General features: G+C 39.3%; 1 protein-coding gene across 1 annotated transcript in view; it reads right to left on the minus strand.

The window, feature by feature from the left end:
- The window catches only part of LOC126176558 (uncharacterized), a 179239-nt gene that overhangs the window by 144708 nt on the left and 17779 nt on the right, over positions 1-16752 (minus strand). Inside the window, exons 3-4 of the mRNA XM_049923718.1 lie at positions 7202-7332; positions 832-1027 (exon numbers count right to left, since the gene is read on the minus strand). Coding sequence (XP_049779675.1) covers positions 832-1027; positions 7202-7332 — 327 coding nt within the window. The remainder of the gene's footprint in view (positions 1-831; positions 1028-7201; positions 7333-16752) is intronic.

Genomic DNA, 16752 nt, shown 5'->3' on the forward strand with positions numbered 1-16752 from the left:
AGTAGTACAGCTCATAGTGGATGGTACCCAACTGTTAATTCACATATGTCCACAACCTTTGCAATGCTATAGCATTGGGCCAACATAACACAGGAAGCTCATGAATGTGTTCCATCATGTGTCAACACGAGGATTAGCCTATGCTGTAGTCACATTACATGGTGTAGTACTTGCTTATTAATGTGTATGATATTCTTTAAATCACTCACTGACATGCTGATATTATGGTGCCTGACATTAAACAGACACTGTGACTTTGTCATAATACTAAGCTTTTCATTGGTAGACAAATATGCCATCTCACAACACTTCTTGTGGAACACACTCCTACAGATCCTCGAAGTCTGAATGCATTCAGTCCACCTTCTATGCATTTTAAAACTTTCACTAGTCTTAGTGCACCAGTACCATGTTTTATGTTTGATATATTTGTGGTGATAATTATAACTAACTTTAGACATTACACTCGAAACACTATGTCTGTGTTGTTCTTCAATTCTAAATATTATTGTGGAATTGAAAAAGTACAGATTTAATTCATGTTATGTAGAGAGATATTCAAATATTAGACATAATTAAGGTAAGAGTACAGACTTAATTCACTTTATGTAGAGAGATATTGAAATATTAGACATGATTTAGGTTTTGCATAGCTTTTAAAAATTAGACCTAGTGAATGATGAGAAGTTTGATAAATACCTCATTCTCTTTTTCAAACCTGGCAGAAGCTCACAATACAATACAATACAAAAATTGAAACTAAATATTCTTTAATCGTTAAAATGAGATAAAATAACTGTCAGTTAAATAATCATTGATAAACATATGTACCTTCTTTCTCTGTACTTTGAGAACCAGGCACATAGACTGTAGAAGTGTACAGTGAGCCACTTGTTTTCATAACACAGAACCACAGTCCATAATCTAAGAAACTTGGATTTAGTATCATAACATGGCAGCTGTCATGGTTTACTTTGTAACTAAAATAGTCACCATTACCAACATTATTACTGACATGGAGTCGTTTCTGGAACAAACACAAGATTTATTTGCAAATACTAAAATTTGAAAGCCCACAATATTATTTTATCTAAATTTTTTGTTTTATTTTTATATGGTTGCTGTTTCAGTTTGTGAAAGAAAACAATTATTTTATGATTATTACAATAACAAAAATTACAGGAGAGAAATCATAAAATAAAACAAAGAAAGGCAGCCACTCAATGAAATTGACTGATTTATACCACACAGACTTACACAAAAACACACAGATTTTACTAGCTTTTGTGATACCACAATTTACACAGTTTAAGAACATATTCTTACACAGATACACCCAAACACATTCACTGACATAAAAACTGGGCTAAAAACTACGCATTTACTTATTTGTGAACTGAGTGTTCATGGTAGGACTAGATGCCTCATACATAGGAAGCTGTGTCAGTGGGGATTTCAGATAATTCAACCACAATTCAACCTCTCCCCTTGCCAACAAGTACAAAGTGCTGTCTGAAACTGACAATGAACGTGGGTAGGTGCATTACATTTCTCCTGTTGCAAAGTCTTCACCATTTCATGACACGTTCTGATAGGTGCGGACAGGAGGAGGCCTGTTAATTGCCAGTTGTTCAAATATGTGATTAATAATAGTACCCCTTAGCAAAATGGTAACAATATATGGGAAGAAAAGCTAGGTGTAATTTGTTTGTATGCGCAGCATCTCATCATCACAATAGAGGGGCCATTACAGTGATAAGTCCTCATAAAGCTTGCAGACAGCCGCAACACATTTTATAGTGATTTGCAATATAAAAGGAAAAGTGTAACAAAACTCTGACAACTACCATACTTCCAAAAACTAACGAAAAAAAGGCTGTTAGTGAGGAAAACAGGTGCAGTTCACAGTGCGAATATAATCATGGCAATGCAGTTAGTGACTCCTTCAACAAACTCTGTAATATCTCCACAAAACATACACCAAAGTGCAATGTGATTTTACTCACAGATAATCATAGAAGAAATCTAGATGAAATCCTAAATAACTCAAACAATAATTTTCAAGTGAGCAGTGTTGTCAAACCTGGAGCAAAAACAAAAAAACATTCTACAAGGTGCCGACTTGAAAGGAAAATACTGCATAGCAATTATTTCATAGTTTGTGTAAGTGGTGCATATGATGTGGGAAGCAATGAAGCTGGTGTCTAAAATGAAGTTCTGAAGGATTTCCTTGAAGAAAATAACCAGAACACACAATTGTCCCACATTGGTATGATCTGATCAACAACTCGTGTGTAAACAAGGAAATAAGAAAATCAAATATTATAATTAAGGCACTATAATTCTAGATACAGGGAAGTTGGATGAGGCCAACACACTAACCACGGATTTCATTTGAATTATGCAGGTAAACGTTATTTGTGTGATAAATGTAGTCAAATAATAAAAGAAAGGATTGAACTTAAAAGCCTTATGTACATAAAAACAGTTCATGAGTAAACCAGCCTTCACCATGTATACATGAAGGTTAAGTACTTGATAACAACATCATAAATGACAGTAAACTCTAAATAATATCACAAAACATCCAATATATTACCAACAAAGTAGAACAAATTGATGAAGTTTTGAGTGTTATTAGTCCTCATATTTACCTCATGCATGAAATAGGGTGCAAAACTGAAGAAATCTGTAGCATTAATTTAAGTAATTATAAAATGGTCAGTGTCTATTGTATGAAACAAAAAAAGGTGGGGGTGTTGGTATTTATGTCAAAAATAATGTCCAGTGTGAAAAAATTGATTGGGCAAATAAACTTGAATGTGAAATGGTTTTTGAAATAGCTGCAAATACTTAGAAATAGCAGTTTAATAATAGCTAGCATGTACAGACCCCCAACAGTAACATGGAAGAAATTTTCTGTCATTTAGAGCAATTTGATGACAAACTCTCACCTCATAAAAAACAGTCTATTGCAGTAGGAGATGTGAACATAGACTCCTTAACTAATAGCATAAATTATTTTAGATATATTGACATTTTACAGTCCTATAATTACACCCATGTGAATTCAGTGCCAACAAGAATTACATGGGAATCTTAAACATGTATTGACCATGTTATTACAAACTTATGAAGGGAAGACCTTGTAGTTAAAACTGTTGGGAATCACATTTCAAACTATAGTGCATTAATCCTAGAGCTTCATACAGACAAAGAAACAGTATCTGATGGGGACCTATTTTCCTACAAAAGAAAGCTTGACTATCATACATTGAAGGAAACAATGACACACATAAATTGGCATCAGAGAGGCCTATATGAAATAGAAGATATTTAAAAGTGGGATAAATTTTATACAACATTAACCCATTGTCTTAATCAAGTGCGTCCAGTGTTCCAAATACTAAAGAAAACTGACAGTTCCAGGAATCTTATACTTCCTCCTAACATGATAAAATTAAAGGAAACTGCAGTAACTCCAACCTAAATATGAAGCCTGTAGAAAAACCTACAGGGGAACACTTAAGACATTAAAATCACAGATGTATGCTGAACAGATGAGGCAATCTAGTAATGTTATCAAAACAGTAAATAAGGAAAGAGGAGGGAGCGACAATGCAGTGTGCAATAACGTAATAATAAGTTACAGTGAAGAATCGCTGAGTGACCCAAATCAAGTGTGTGAGAGATTCACAGAGCAGTTTAGTAAGATGAGTAGGAAGGATGTGATTGAGCCACCACAGGTGTTAAATTCCAGTAATGTCAGTAATTCATTCTTCCTGAAGTGTGTTAGAGAATTGGAAATCCTGAAAACCAGTTCCAACTCAAAAGCAAATACATCTAGTGGCTGGGAGGGAGAGAGAGAGAAATGTGGGGCTGATTGTCCAAGCCTGCTAGATTCCACTGCTATTGCAGCTCAATCATGGTGAATGGTAGTCCTGGAGCACTGGACAAAGAGTGAGTGACAGATGGTAAGAGTTGTGAAGCAGCCACTTAAGTTGAATGCAACTACATTTAGCAGTGTGCCTCATCAACAGGTGGTCAAACTGCACTCTCAGACATTTTGGCAATAGTCATTCATTCATGTGGTATGTGGCCATGCCCACATAAGAAACAGTACAAAAGCAGAGTAGGCATGTGACATGACTACTTCCATAGGTGGCTCTGATTCTGATAAAGTATCACATGTCTGTGATGGTATGGCATGGATTCATATTTCAGAGGGATGATATTTCTCATATGAGAACTCTTAGGAATTTTCTTTAAAATATCATCAATTTATTATTTTCTTAATTTCACATGGGGAAGTGGTCAGAGCATCAGATCAATAAATTTTATGGAGCTTGCTTTTTCAGCATACTAAAATGTTTTCTTCTGTTGCACACCTTGACAATATAGTTTCTACTGCAATTAAGAAATTATTACCAAAAATAACTAACAATTGTGAATTAACATTTATAATACTTCCATTTAAATCAATAGAGAGCTTATCTTGTTCTGAAATTTGTGGTCCTGTTTCTTGTTACCTTCACTCTTTTATTATTTACATGTAATTTTAATTTATACAGCTTGTAAGGCCTGACAATAGTGTGAGAATATCATTGAAAAAGGATAGGATAAAGCTCTGTGTGTTGCTCTTGGGTGGCACATATATACAACTGAATATCTTTTTCCATTCTTTACAGCATAATATGAGTCTAGTTCTGTAAACAATTTGGCTAAATTGAATAAGCTTGTACTTAGGTTTACATTAGATTACATTACATTAATACTTGTTCCATAGATCATAAATATTACATTTTGTAATGATGTGGAACATGTCAGTTTAACATATACAGAAACAGATATGAGAGTGAAAAGATAAAATCAGCTTTTTATCTTAAGCAGTATAGCCTTGTCAAATGTTAAAAATAAAAATGTTAAAATATCACATCAAACAAACTTTTTCAAGAGCACATAAGGCAGGTTTCACTACATGTAATAAAACTTTTCTTCTACTATATTAATCTAAATCTTCGACCAAAGAAAGGCAGAAATACTGAATTCAGTGTTCCGAAACTGTTTCACTGCGGAAAATCGTAACACGGTCCCTGACTTCAGCCGTCGCACGGACGCCAAAATGGAAAATATTGAAATAAACGATATCGGAATTGAAAAACAACTGCTATCACTTAGTAGCGGAAAAGCATCCGGACCAGACGAGATACCCTTAAGATTCTACAGTGATTATGCTAAAGAACTTGCCCCCTTTCTATCAGCAATTTATCGTAGATCGCTGGAAGAACGTAAAGTACCTAGCGACTGGAAGAAAGCGCAGGTCGTTCCCATTTTCAAGAAGGGTCATAAATCAGATGCGAATAATTATAGGCCTATTTCGCTTACGTCAATCTGTTGTAGAATAATGGAACATGTTTTGTGTTCTCGTATTATGACGTTCTTAGATAATACAAATCTCCTTCATCATAACCAACATGGATTCCGCAAACAGAGATCATGTGAAACTCAGCTCGCCCTATTTGCCCAAGAAATTCACAGTGCCGTAGACACTGGCGAGCAGATTGATGCCGTATTCCTGGACTTCAGGAAGGCATTTGATACGGTTCCGCACTTACGTTTAATGAAAAAAATACGAGCTTACGGAATATCGGACCAGGTTTGTGATTGGATTCAGGATTTCCTAGAAGAAAGAACACAACATGTCATTCTTAATGGTTCAAAATCTGCAGATGTAGAGGTAATTTCGGGAGTACCGCAAGGAAGCGTGATAGGACCTTTATTGTTTACAATATACATAAATGACTTAGTTGACAACATCGGTAGCTCCGTGAGGCTATTTGCAGATGACACGGTTGTCTACAAGAAAGTAGCAACATCAGAAGACTCGTACGTACTCCAGGAAGACCTGCAGAGGATTAATGCATGGTGCGACAGCTGGCAGCTTTCCCTAAATGTAGATAAATGTAATATAATGCGCATACATAGGGGCAGAAATCCATTCCAGTACGATTATGCCATAGGTGGTAAATCATTGGAAGCGGTAACGACCGTAAAATACTTAGGAGTTACTATCCGGAGCGATCTGAAGTGGAATGATCACATAAAACAAATAGTGGGAAAAGCAGGCGCCAGGTTGAGATTCATAGGAAGAATTCTAAGAAAATGTGACTCATCGACGAAAGAAGTAGCTTACAAAACGCTTGTTCGTCCGATTCTTGAGTATTGCTCATCAGTATGGGACCCTTACCAGGTTGGATTAATAGAAGAGATAGACATGATCCAGCGAAAAGCAGCGCGATTCGTCATGGGGACATTTAGTCAGCGCGAGAGCGTTACGGAGATGCTGAACAAGCTCCAGTGGCGGACACTTCAAGAAAGGCGTTACGCAATACGGAGAGGTTTATTATCGAAATTACGAGAGAGCACATTCCGGGAAGAGATGGGCAACATATTACTACCGCCCACATATATCTCGCGTAATGATCACAACGAAAAGATCCGAGAAATTAGAGCAAATACGGAGACCTACAAGCAGTCGTTCTTCCCACGCACAATTCGTGAATGGAACAGGGAAGGGGGGATCAGATAGTGGTACAATAAGTACCCTCTGCCACACACCGTAAGGTGGCTCGCGGAGTATAGATGTAGATGTAGAAATGATATTAGGAAAGTAAAAAATCAAGAGTAATATTGTGTGAAACAGAAAATAAAAAAAAGTTAAGTGTGTACAACAATTCTCAGTCACATTATAGCTTGTTATGTTTACAGTTTCAAGAATTTACATCAATTTACCTTTCAATTTCTGTAGCTGCATTGTCTTACAAGGTTTCTTAATGAATTCCGTGTGGAAGCTGTTAGCAGTTTGAATGATAGGAGACTTTTGACCAAGACATGTGACACAGTAGTTATGACAATGTAGTTGAGTTAATGAAATGAAATCTCCACCTGGTCATTCTAAAAAATATTTTCTGCTATATTCCTAAACCATTTCACAGGAATTCTAAGTTAGTCCTTTTGCCAAGGGTATGACTGATTCCATTCTTCTTCTGTCCTTTTCCAATTGCAGCTTGCTCCATCTCTGCTTACCTCAGCAATGATATGAAATTAAACAGCTCTTAAAATGTCATTACCAGTTTGTTACAAAAATCTTAGTTGCTCTTAAAAAATAAAATTATGTAACAAGCAGAAAATAATTACATACTTTGTCTCCTGGACGTGTGAAGTAACAATGTTGTATTTCCTCATTGTGTGAAGTTTCCTCTAACTCACAGAACACATCAATTACTCCATCATTGGATGTTGACAATTCCCATCCTGATGTCAAATGTGGTTCTGCAAAAAATTACAATTATGCATGTCTGATATAACCTAAATAATCACTCAGTAACAGGGACTGTCACTGCACTTCTGCTACATTACAGAAACTGTAATAGAACTAAAATTTCTAAGAATTGCACTGACATAAGTGTACTATTTACCAACAAGAACTACAGATATTGTTCCACATCTCTCTAACCACCTTCACAGCAGTAATGAAGTACACAGTTGTATGTTTGCCTCCATAACTGGGTCTTCAGCATAGTTTAACGCCATGGGGCGAAACCTGAGTTTGATTTCTGGTACTGCTAGGAATTTTTCCTTGGTCAGAGGACTGGAATAGGGTGCACTGAGCCTTGTGATGCCAACTGATGAGCTACTTGACTGAAGCAGTTGCAATACCAGGTTTGCTAACTTGACAATGGCCAGGAGTGCAGCATGATGATGCCCTCCCCTCCACATGGCATCCACATCACGCCATTGGCCGATAAATGAGACAGAGGTCAGTCCAAGCCAAATGGCCCATCTGTGGCAACAATGGCAGCGCTTACCACTTACTTACAACACAGTTGTGTAGGCCAATAATCACTACCAATTAAATGTGGTGAGCTTACCACATTCACAGGCTGTTGCATAACAGGTCTTCATCTCACTGAAAGTGTATTACCTGGTGTTACATCAGGCATCTTTGCAGATTTTGTGTTCCTCCAATAGTCAGGGCAAAATAAACATAATATTTGTAGACACAAGGACTGATGTGAAATGCATATGTTCCTAATGAACTCTCTGTAATCATCTCCAACATAATTAAAAATTCTCACGATGACATTGTAACAACCAGTTTGTTAACCAAACAGTGCCCTTCCTACCAAATATTAAACTTGTTTTTTAAAGTTACAGAGAGTGTTATGCAATTCTTTATTGACACAATAATCAACATCATAGACCAATCTCCAGTGGGAGTCTCATAAATCTTTCTATAATTTGTGCAGAGGCAATTTCAGCAGGCATTCAGTATTCTGAAGAGCTTCAGCACAGTAAAAAATATTGTTTTTTTTTCTTTACTAAACTGTGTTGGAATATTTTAATATACAGGGTGTTACAAAAAGGTATGGCCAAACTTTCACGAAACATTCCTCACACACAAAGAAAGAAAATATGTTATGCGTACACGTGTCCAGAAAGGCTTACTTTCCATGTTAGAGCTCATTTTATTACTTCTCTTCAAATCACATTAATCATGGAATGGAAACACACAGCAACAGAATGTACAAGTGTGACTTCAAACACTTTGTTACAGGAAATGTTCAAAATGTCCTCCGTTAGCAAGGATACATGCATCCACCCTCCATCGCATGGAATCCCTGATGCGCTGATGCAGCCCTGGAGAATGGTGTATTGTATCACAGCCATCCACAATGCGAGCATGAAGAGTCTCTACATTTGGTACCAGGATTGCGTAGACAAGAGCTTTCAAATGCCCCCATAAATGAAAGTCAAGAGGGTTGAGGTCAGGAGAGTGTGGAGGCCAGGGAATTGGTCCACCTCTAACAATCCATTGGTCACCGAATCTGTTGTTGAGAAGCGTACGAACACTTCGACTGAAATGTGCAGGAGCTCCATCGTGCATGAACCACATGTTGTGTCGTACTTGTAAAGGCACATGTTCTAGCAGGACAGGTAGACTATCCCGTATGAAATCATGATAACGTGCTCCATTGAGCGTAGGTGGAAGAACATGGGGCCCAAACTAAAATGAGCTCTAACATGGAAATTAAGCATTTCCAGACACATGTCCACATAACATTTTTATTTATTTGTGTGTGAGGAATGTTTCCTGAAATTTTGGCCATACCTTTTTGTAACACCCTGTATAATGCCACTACAACGTATTATAGCTAGTAATTAATACAAAAGAAAGAGGATGATTTTCATCTGTTGTGCAATAATAAATGTTGAAAATTTTCACATAAATATGCCACACTGGGGAAAAAATTTATAATTATGAGACATAATTGTCAGTGCTTACCTTTAGGTAATAATATACTGAGTAAAGATGGGTCCCGCTTATCATGAGTAACCTGCTCTTCCTTTTAACCTTTCAGAACCTATCCCTCACCTCTATCAGATGAAAGCTGGGACATGTAACACTTTCACGTTTATATGTGTGTGTTGACAACACTACACATTTTGGCTCTTGAAGGTAATACTGGCCATAAATTCTGTCACATAATTTATTAGTTTTCACAACTTAATTTTCATTTGATGTAGTTAACTGATCTTTTGGGGAAACATCAATAGCTCTACTTACAACTATCAATCTGTAAATGAAAATTAGATTTAATATTTTTTACCTCTTCTATAAACCTGGAGCTGACTTCTCTAACAATCTGTGAAATGAACATTAAATGTATGTGCATTAATTCTCATGTAAGATTGTATCCTATATCACATTTTTCTGAGAGTTAACACATATTTGCTGATCTATTCATTGTGGATCAAAGAAACAAACGTTGCATTTAACCTAATATAATGTTGAAGGCAACCAATCACCTATAGTGGACAGATGTGTGGAGCACAGACACACTTATCAGGAAACAGATTTCGATCACTTGTTCTTTTTCTGTCAAAAGAACAGGCATTTACACACACAGCCACACAGGCACCCAAATGTGCACTCTTTGGCTACAGAAAGATTGATTATTGATGCTCAATTGTTGGAAGAAGTTGCCAAAATTGACAGAAGTGGGGAGGGAGGAGGGAAGAATGAAAAGAAGACATAGTGGGAAAGAGGTAGGTCTTTGGATAGATGACTCTATGGCTGCACAACAGAACGAAAGGGGTACAGATGGTAGAAGAAAAAGAGATGTAGAAAGAGGGTGAAGGGCAGACAGGGAGGGGCGAGGGGGAGGAGAAGAAGGAGGAGATGGAGAGGGAGAAATGGAGCGGAGAAGAAGGCAGAGGTGTAGATAAGGAGAGAGAGAAAGAGGGTGTGAGGGACAGAGATAGAGGAGAGAGAGACAGAGAGAAAAGGAGAGAAAGATAATGCCAAAATGGGGGAGATTGGGTGAGGGGGGAATGGTAGGAAAAGGCCAGACATGATCTGGTAAGAGAAGGAGTGGTGTGGACAGGACAGAGAAAGGAAAATTTAAGGTGAGGCAGTGGGAACAAATTAGTTGAGATATAGGCTATAAGGATTATGTGAATGCAGGATATGCTGGAGAGAAAATTCACATCTTTGTGTTTCAGGGAGACCTATGCTGGAAGGCAGCATCCAAATGGCCTGCATAACTGGTGAAGTCACTTGTAATAAAATATACAATAGTATATTCCAGGGGCTGATGTGGACAATGACCACTATTTATTGGTTATGAGCTGTAGATTAAAACTTGGGAACTGGCCACTGAATTGTCACAAGAAAGTTACAATTTACTATGCAAATGACTGAAATTTAGGCTTGAAATTCAAAGAATTAAACCAAGAGAGGAGTGTATTTAATTGCACAACACTCTATCTGACATTGTTATGTTCCCCGTGCTATGCAACTAACTTGAGTGTGACCAGTTTCCTCATATAAAATTATGTAAATCTTCAAATTTTTTTATAACCCTCCAAAATAAATTATTGCTAGGAGGCAAGGAACGGATATTCTGAACAGATAAGTGCCATGAGGACCAGAATAATTATTGAATTTATTCAGTTCAGCAGAGACAAAACTATTAGATTGTTATTAAAAGTTTATCCTAAGTGGTAAGAAGAGAACAGTTAAAATCTACACAGTAAATTTTGAAATAGCTTCTGTGATGGCTGGCATTCTCCCTACACAGATGTAGTGCACAAAAATCTATGTGTATCCTGTCACAAGTCTATAAAAAAATTATGTAAATTGGCAGTCACGAATGGTGCAAGCTGGTAATCAATGTCACGAGTTCTATTGCTCTAGCAAGATGGAGCAAGGCTGATCAAAGTACACCAATGGTGCATATATTTTAACTAAGTCTGGGCCAGCATTCCACATAGTGGAGAAATCTCAGCTTTGAGTTTTACTGTAAGGATGAGGGCACCACCACACCCTTATCTGATACAAAAGCTGCCACCCACCGGGGGTGGGGTGTCCATTGGTTTTCTCTTGGGCCACCCATGGAGGCCGCTTTAAACAGCTCTGAATTGGCTGTTGCCTTGTTGTGGCTCAGTCACAGAAACTGAAGCTAACTCAATTATTTTCATCTGCTACAAAATTTGTTATTGGCATGACATGTGACATTTAAATCACCACTTGCCTCGCTTGGTTACTCTGGTCTGAAGATAAAGAAATATTTAGAATTATTCCACAAAACCATATGCAAAGTGCATAGTTAAGTATTAAAAATGTAAGGTGGTTGAGTGATTTGGGTCTTGCACTCATTGTGGAGGGGACACATAGGTTGCCACCTTGCAAGCTGAAGAAACTGCAAAAACGTAGGAATTTAAGGAGATGGGACCTGTATAAACTGAAAAAAGCAGAGGTTCAGAGGTAGCATTAGGGAATGATTGACAAGAGCAGGGGAAATGAATACAGTAAAAGAAGAGAGATGAAATAGTGAAGGCAGCAGAGGATCATGTCGGTAAAAAGACAAGAGCCAGTAGAGGTTCTTAGCTAACAGAAAAGATACAGAAGTTAATTGATGAAAAGATAAAATATAAAAATGCAGTAAATGAAGCAGGTGAAAGGGAATACAAACACATAAAAATAAGATTCACAGGAAGTGCAAAATGGCTAAGCAGGAATGGGTAGAGGACAAATGTAATGATGTACAAGCATATATTATTAGGTGTAAGATAGTTGCTGCCTGCAGGAAAATTAAAGAGACCTATGGAGAAAAGAGAACCACCTGCATGAATATCAATAGCTCAGATGGAAAACCGGTCATAAGCAAAGAAGTGAAAGCAGAAAGATGAAAGGAGTATATAGAGGGTCTATACAAGGCAGATGTACTTGAGGGCAATATTATGGAATGGGGGATATGATACTGAATGAAAAATTTGACAGAGCACTGAAAGACATAAGTCAAAACAAGATCCCAGGAGTAGAAAATGTTCCATTAGAATTGCTGATAGCCTTGGGAGACACAGCCATGACAAAACTCTTCCATGTGGTGGACAAGATGTATGAGATAAGCAAAATAGCCTCAGACTTCAAGAACATAATATTCCAATTCCTATGAAAGCAGGTGCTAAGAGGTGTACTGGACTACCAATTCAATGAGTCATGGTTGCAAAAAACTAACATGAATTCTTTACAGAGGAAAGAAAAAAGCTGATAGAAGCTGATCTTGGGGAAGATCAATGGGAATGCTGGAACACATGAGACAATACTGACCCAACAACTTCTCATAGAAGATATTGGTAGGTTAAAGAAAGGCAAACCTATGTTTATAGCATTTGTAGACTTAGAGTAAGCTTTTGACAATGTTGACTGAAAGGCTATCTTTAAAATTATAAAGGTGGCATGGGTAAAATACATGGAGCAAAAGGCTATTTACAATTTCTACAGAAACCAGATGGCGGTTATAATATTTAAGGGCCCTAAAAGGAAGCAGTGGTTGATGACAGAGTGAGACAGGGTTGTAGCGTATCCCTGAAGTTATTCAATTTGTATACTGAGCAAGTAGTCAAGGAAACAAAAGAAAAATTTCAAGTAGGAATTAAATTCCAGGGAGAAGAAATAAAAACTTTGAGGTTTGCTGATGACATTGTAACTCTGTCAGAGACAGCAAAGGCTTGGAAGAGCAGTTGAATGGAATGGACAGTGTCTCGAAAGGAGGATGTAAGACACACATCAACAAAAGCAAAACGAGGATAGTGGAATGTAGTTGCATTAAATCAGTTGGTGCTGAGGAATTAGATTAGGAAATGAGACAATTAAAGTAGTAAATGAGTTTTGCTATTTGGGCAGCAAAATAATTGATGATGGTTGAAGTAGAGAGGATATAAAATGTGAACTGGGAATGGCAGGAAAAACATTTCCGAAGAAGAAAAATTTGTTAATTTTGAGTATAGATTTAAGTGTCAGAAAGTATTTTCTGCATATATTTATATGGAGTATAGTGGAACATGGACAATAAACAGTTTAGACAAGAAGAGAAGAGAAGACTGCTGAAGATTAGATGGGTAACTTACATAACTAGTGAGGAAGTGATGAATAGAATTGGGCAGAAGAAGAATTTGTGGCACAACCTGACTAGAAGAAGGGATTGGTTGATAGGACACTTTCTGAGGTATCAAGGTGACACCAACTTAGTACTGGAGGGAAGTGTGTGTGTGTGTGTGGGGGGGGGGGGGGGGGGTAAAAATCTTAGAGGCAGACCAAGAAATGAATACAGTAAGCAGATTGAGAGGGATGTAGGTTGCAGTAGTTACTCAGAGATGAAGTGACTTGTACAAGATAGAGTAGCATGGAGAGTCTTTGGATTGAAGAACCCAACAACAACAATACAATAATAATACATTTACATTATCTCAAATCATATATATAGATGATATGAATATAATAGAGGGAAACATTCCACGTAGGAAAAATATATCTAAAAACAAAGATGATGAGACTTACCAAACAGAAGCGCTGGCAGGTCGATAGACACACAAACAAACACAAACATACACACAAAATTCTAGCTTTCGCAACCAACGGCTGCTTCGACAGGAAAGAGGGAAGGAGAGGGAAAGACGAAAGGATGTGGGTTTTAAGGGAGAGTGTAAGGAGTCATTCCAATCCCAGGAGCGGAAAGACTTACCTTAGGGGGAAAAAAGGACGGGTATACACTCGCACACACACACATATCCATCCACACATATACCAATATGTGTATGTATATGTATATGTATATGTTTGGCTGGATATGTGTGTGTGTGGGAGTGTATACCCGTCGTTTTTTCCCCCTAAGGTAAGTCTTTCCGCTCCCGGGATTGGAATGACTCCTTACACTCTCCCTTAAAACCCACATCCTTACGTCCTTCCCTCTTCTTCCCTTTTTCCTGATGAAGCAGGAAAGCTAGAATTTTGTGTGTATGTTTGTGTTTGTTTGTGTGTCTATCGACCTGCCAGCGCTTTTGTTTGGTAAGTCTCATCATCATTGTTTTTACATATATATACACTCCTGGAAATTGAAATAAGAACACTGTGAATTCATTGTCCCAGGAAGGGGAAACTTTATTGACACATTCCTGGGGTCAGATACATCACATGATCACACTGACAGAACCACAGGCACATAGACACAGGCAACAGAGCATGCACAATGTCGGCACTAGTACAGTGTATATCCACCTTTCGCAGCAATGCAGGCTGCTATTCTCCCATGGAGACGATCGTAGAGATGCTGGATGTAGTCCTGTGGAACGGCTTGCCATGCCATTTCCACCTGGCGCCTCAGTTGGACCAGCGTTCGTGCTGGACGTGCAGACCGCGTGAGACGACGCTTCATCCAGTCCCAAACATGCTCAATGGGGGACAGATCCGGAGATCTTGCTGGCCAGGGTAGTTGACTTACACCTTCTAGAGCACGTTGGGTGGCACGGGATACATGCGGACGTGCATTGTCCTGTTGGAACAGCAAGTTCCCTTGCCGGTCTAGGAATGGTAGAACGATGGGTTCGATGACGGTTTGGATGTACCGTGCACTATTCAGTGTACCCTCGACGATCACCAGTGGTGTACAGCCAGTGTAGGAGATCGCTCCCCACACCATGATGCCAGGTGTTGGCCCTGTGTGCCTCTGTCGTATGCAGTCCTGATTGTGGCGCTCACCTGCATGGCGCCAAACACGCATACGACCATCATTGGCACCAAGGCAGAAGTGACTCTCACCGCTGAAGATGACACGTCTCCATTCGTCCCTCCATTCACGCCTGTCGCTACACCACTGGAGGCGGGCTGCACGATGTTGGGGCGTGAGCGGAAGACGGCCTAACGGTGTGCGGGACCGTAGCCCAGCTTCATGGAGAAGGTTGCGAATGGTCCTCGCCGATACCCCAGGAGCAACAGTGTCCCTAATTTGCTGGGAAGTGGCGGTGCGGTCCCCTACGGCACTGCGTAGGATCCTACGGTCTTGGCGTGCATCCGTGCGTCGCTGCGGTCCGGTCCCAGGTCGACGGGCACGTGCACCTTCCGCCGACCACTGGCGACAACATCGATGTACTGTGGAGACCTCACGCCCCACGTGTTGAGCAATTCGGCGGTACGTCCACCCGGCCTCCCGCATGCCCACTATACGCCCTCGCTCAAAGTCCATCAACTGCACATACGGTTCACGTCCACGCTGTCGCGGCATGCTACCAGTGTTAAAGACTGCGATGGAGCTCCGTATGCCACGGCAAACTGGCTGACACTGACGGCGGCGGTGCACAAATGCTGCGCAGCTAGCGCCATTTGACGGCCAACACCGTGGTTCCTGGTGTGTCCGCTGTGCCGTGCGTGTGATCATTGCTTGTACAGCCCTCTCGCAGTGTCCGGAGCAAGTATGGTGGGTCTGACACACCGGTGTCAATGTGTTCTTTTTTCCATTTCCAGGAGTGTAGATGATTTAACTTACCAAACGAAAGTGTTGGTATGTTGATAGACACACAAACAAACACAAACACACACACAAAATTCAGGCTTTCACAACACATGGTTGCTTCATCAGGAAAGAGGGAAGCAGAGGGAAAGACAAAAGGATGTCGGTTTTAAGGGAGAGGGTGAGGAGTCATTCCAATCCCGGGAGCGGAAAGACTTACCTTAGGGGCAAAAAGGGACAGGTATACACTCGCACACACACATATATCCCCCTTACCTTAGGGGGAAAAAGGGACAGGTATACACTCGCACATACATATATCCCATATATGTGGGATATGTGTGTGTGTGTGCGAGTGTATACCTGTCCCTTTTCCCCCCTAAGGTAAGTCTTTCCGCTCCCAGGTTGGAATGACTCCTTACCCTCTCCCTTAAAACCGACAACCTTTCGTCTTTCCCTCTCCTTCCCTCTTTCCTTATGAAGCAACTGTGGGTTGTGAAAGCTTGAATATTGTGTGTGTGTCTGTGTTTATTTGTGTGTCTATCAACATACCAATGCTTTTGTCTGGTAAGTTACATCTTCTTTGTTTTTAGGTATATTTTTCCCACATGGAATGTTTCCCTCTATTATATAGTAGTTCCAGTAGATTTTTTTCATTGTGACTAAGGAACTCGTTCCAACTGTAAAAATGACCTTTCCAGAATAAACTGCCTCAGAGGATCTCTAAAGTACATTTTATATATGAGGGTAGAGCATTACAAACCGCGTGGACCAGTGTACTGTACAACCTTCTGCATCATTGTCAGATTTTTACAGTCATTGTGTAAATCATGTTTTCTCCTTGTATTGTATTCCCAATAGTCTTTACTTTTTTTTAGCAACACAGCATTTTTACTGATGA

The sequence above is a fragment of the Schistocerca cancellata genome, chromosome 3, assembly GCF_023864275.1.
Source record: "Schistocerca cancellata isolate TAMUIC-IGC-003103 chromosome 3, iqSchCanc2.1, whole genome shotgun sequence".
NCBI classification, from domain to species: Eukaryota; Metazoa; Arthropoda; class Insecta; order Orthoptera; family Acrididae; genus Schistocerca; species Schistocerca cancellata.